This window comes from Camellia sinensis, chromosome 13 (assembly GCF_055761805.1).
Source record: "Camellia sinensis isolate YWXY chromosome 13, ASM5576180v1, whole genome shotgun sequence".
Classification (NCBI taxonomy): Eukaryota; Viridiplantae; Streptophyta; class Magnoliopsida; order Ericales; family Theaceae; genus Camellia; species Camellia sinensis.
This window is the reverse complement of record NC_138973.1, coordinates 126,301,574-126,304,203: the sequence shown is the minus strand read 5'-3', so window position 1 is coordinate 126,304,203 and position 2,630 is coordinate 126,301,574. Positions and strand designations below refer to the sequence as shown.

Here is a 2,630-nt window from a genome sequence, read left to right as displayed (position 1 = left end):
TAAAAGTTTAATGCTATGATATTCAAGGGCTTAAAGCCGTTATGATTCAAGCTATTATGTCTCAAGCTATTATGTTTTAAGACTGGGCCTAAGGCCGTTATGAAATTAGCACAGAATCAGACTAATTATGTAAACTCTGCATTTCTATATATGCGTTGATATGTATTATGGTTCAAGTTATGCATCATTTTATTTATGTATTACTATTCACTGAGCCCGGCTCACCCTCTGTTATGTCTGTTTCTGTAGGTCACCAATCAGGCGGTCTGTCCTAGCCAAGACGCCGCTTCCTCTAGTCAACCTTCATATGTTCAGGCACTATTTAAGTCATTTAATTTCTTAAGCTGTCAAGATGTTGGTTTGCTTATGAGTGTCCATCCAAGGTTGTTGTTTATACCTTTCATGTTTGTTTTTGTATACGCCCAACTTTAGGGCTGGAACTGTAAATGTGTATGTACACACTCTGGGATATAGTTTGGAACTTTATTTATCTGGTATAATGCATGTGATGAATGAGATCCTGGCATGTAGGAGTAGCTCAATGGAGTTTAATTGTTCATTATTATTTATCTAATTATTTTCTTTGTGCTTCCGATAAGGCCCCATATGTTATATATAACAGGTTAAGTGTCCGTTACTGAAGTGGTCATGCCCAAACTTCTAGGGGCGAGTTTAGGGGCGTGACAGTACACATTGCCGATGGCAACAAAACACCAGCCAGTGGCCTCTGGCCGTGGCCGGTGATGTGTGGGGATGCCTCACAAGGCATTCCCTGCCCCTCCAAGGCAAAACACAAGTGTTAGGTGCAAAACTAGACACTAAACAGTCGAGTTCGGAGATCCTGAGGCAAGGCGCGTAGCCGAGACCTCCGGGAACTCCAAACGAACACAAACATGGATGATCACCGGGTGTTCAAACGGTGACGTCCAAGTCTTGAGGGCGGTCAAAAATGGGGTGTCTACAGGTCCCAACCTATGCGTCCACAAGGTTAACCTCAGAATAGGAGCCAACTCCAAACTTGTTATCAATGTGGTCAGCTGGGATATTTGAAGAAGTTCTGCCCGCAGAAAGTAGGGACTCCGAGTGTGGCAGGATCCAGACAGTCAGGAGGTTTATAGATAGGTCAGGGACAGAGGCAATCTTTATCAACCGACTTAGTTAGGACAAGCATCTAGGACAGTTTGGGGAGCCATGTCTGCTCAATCTGCACAACAAGCTTATGTTCAGAAAGGTGATGTAGGGGAGCAGAGGTCACAGGAAAAAGTATATGCCGTCAACGCTTCCGAGCAAGCGTCGGGGCCATCAGTTGTGAGAGCTACATTTCTCATTTTCAATACTTGGGCTAGTGTGTTGATTGACACTGGGGCATCATGTTCATTTATTACCACATCATTTGCATTATTGTTGGGGTTAGAGAGTAAATAACTGCAATTTTCACTTACACTAGAGTCACCGGTTAGGGGTAAGGTCACTCTGACCCAGGGGTGTTAGGGGTGTGTAATTGAAGTGGCGGGTCGACAACTTCTATTTAATTTTGTCTTGTTGGAAATGTCAGGTTTTAACGTTATCCTCGGTATGGATTGGTTGTTTACTTACTGGGCGATCATAGATTGTTATCAAGAGAAAGTTACGGTGTGCACTGCAAGCAGTGATTGTTTCACGTTTCTGGGGGATAAGTGTAGTAAATCCTTACCCTCCTTATACTATCCACGTGGCCAAGGTTAATTTAATTCTCTTCTAATAACTATTTTGGATAACGAGAGTGAAGTAGTCCGTGTATTTGAATATCTCGATGTTTTTCCTGATGATCTTACAGAACTACCTCCTCATAGGGAAGTAGAGTTTACCATAGACTTACTTTTGGGTACAGCACCTATCTCTTTATCACCATATAGGTTTGCCCCAACTTAATTGGTGATTTTGAAGGAACAGTTGCAAGACTTACTTAGTAAGGGCTTTATACGCCCTAGCACCTCACCTTGGGGAGCCTTGGCTTTGTTTGCAAAGAAGAATGATGGATCCTTAAGATTGTGCATAGATTACCATAAATTGAACCAAACCATAGTTAAGAATAAATATCCCTTGCCCAGGATAGATGATCTCTTCGATCAATTTAAAGGCTCGCATTGCTTTTCTAAGATAGATTTAAAATCAGGTTATCACCAAATCCAGTCAGTTGGGGCACTTGAGGAGAGCTTGCCTACAGTTGGGAGGCACATCTGGTACGTCAAGGTCGAGGCAGACTCAGAGCCATCAGTAGAGTTATTCAGTTCAGACCCCACGAGCTAATCAAGGAGCCACTTCAGCTCAGTCAGTTCAGCAAACCTTTGCTCCGATAGATGAGCAGGTTGACCAGAGGCCACAGGGCCGCGTGTATGTTGTTATAGTGCCAGAGCAGTTACCAGGATCCTCTGTTGTGAGAGGTTTTTTTATTGTGTGCAATTCTTTGGCTATTGTGTTGATAGATACGGGTGCATCGTATTCATTTATATCTTTTTCTTTTGCTTCTGCATTGGGGTTAGAGATGGCTTAAATAGCATCTCCGCTCAAGGTAGAGTCACCAGTTGGGGGCAAAGTTGACTTGGACCGAGGTTGTCGTGGTTGTGAGATAAAGGTTGCCAGCCGCGGAC

The 2,630-nt window shown here is 43.4% G+C and overlaps 1 protein-coding gene across 1 annotated transcript; it reads left to right on the top strand.

Annotated features, from left to right (window-relative positions):
• Positions 1–1,191: 1,191 nt before the first annotated feature.
• Positions 1,192–1,911, top strand: LOC145805700 (uncharacterized). The gene is made up of 3 exons (XM_082900881.1): positions 1,192–1,417; positions 1,556–1,720; positions 1,817–1,911. Exons 1-3 carry the CDS (start codon positions 1,192–1,194, stop codon positions 1,909–1,911), a joined length of 486 nt encoding a protein of 161 aa, XP_082757007.1.
• The last annotated feature ends 719 nt before the right edge of the window (positions 1,912–2,630 follow it).

Bases quoted from the DNA above. Each gene is read 5' to 3' on its own strand.
- LOC145805700 (XM_082900881.1), top strand. From the start codon at position 1,192: ATGTCTGCTCAATCTGCACAACAAGCTTATGTTCAGAAAGGTGATGTA. The intron at 1,418-1,555 runs GTAAATAACTGC...TGGAAATGTCAG, and splicing joins ATTATTGTTGGGGTTAGAGA to GTTTTAACGTTATCCTCGGT. The intron at 1,721-1,816 runs GTTAATTTAATT...ATGATCTTACAG, and splicing joins ATACTATCCACGTGGCCAAG to AACTACCTCCTCATAGGGAA.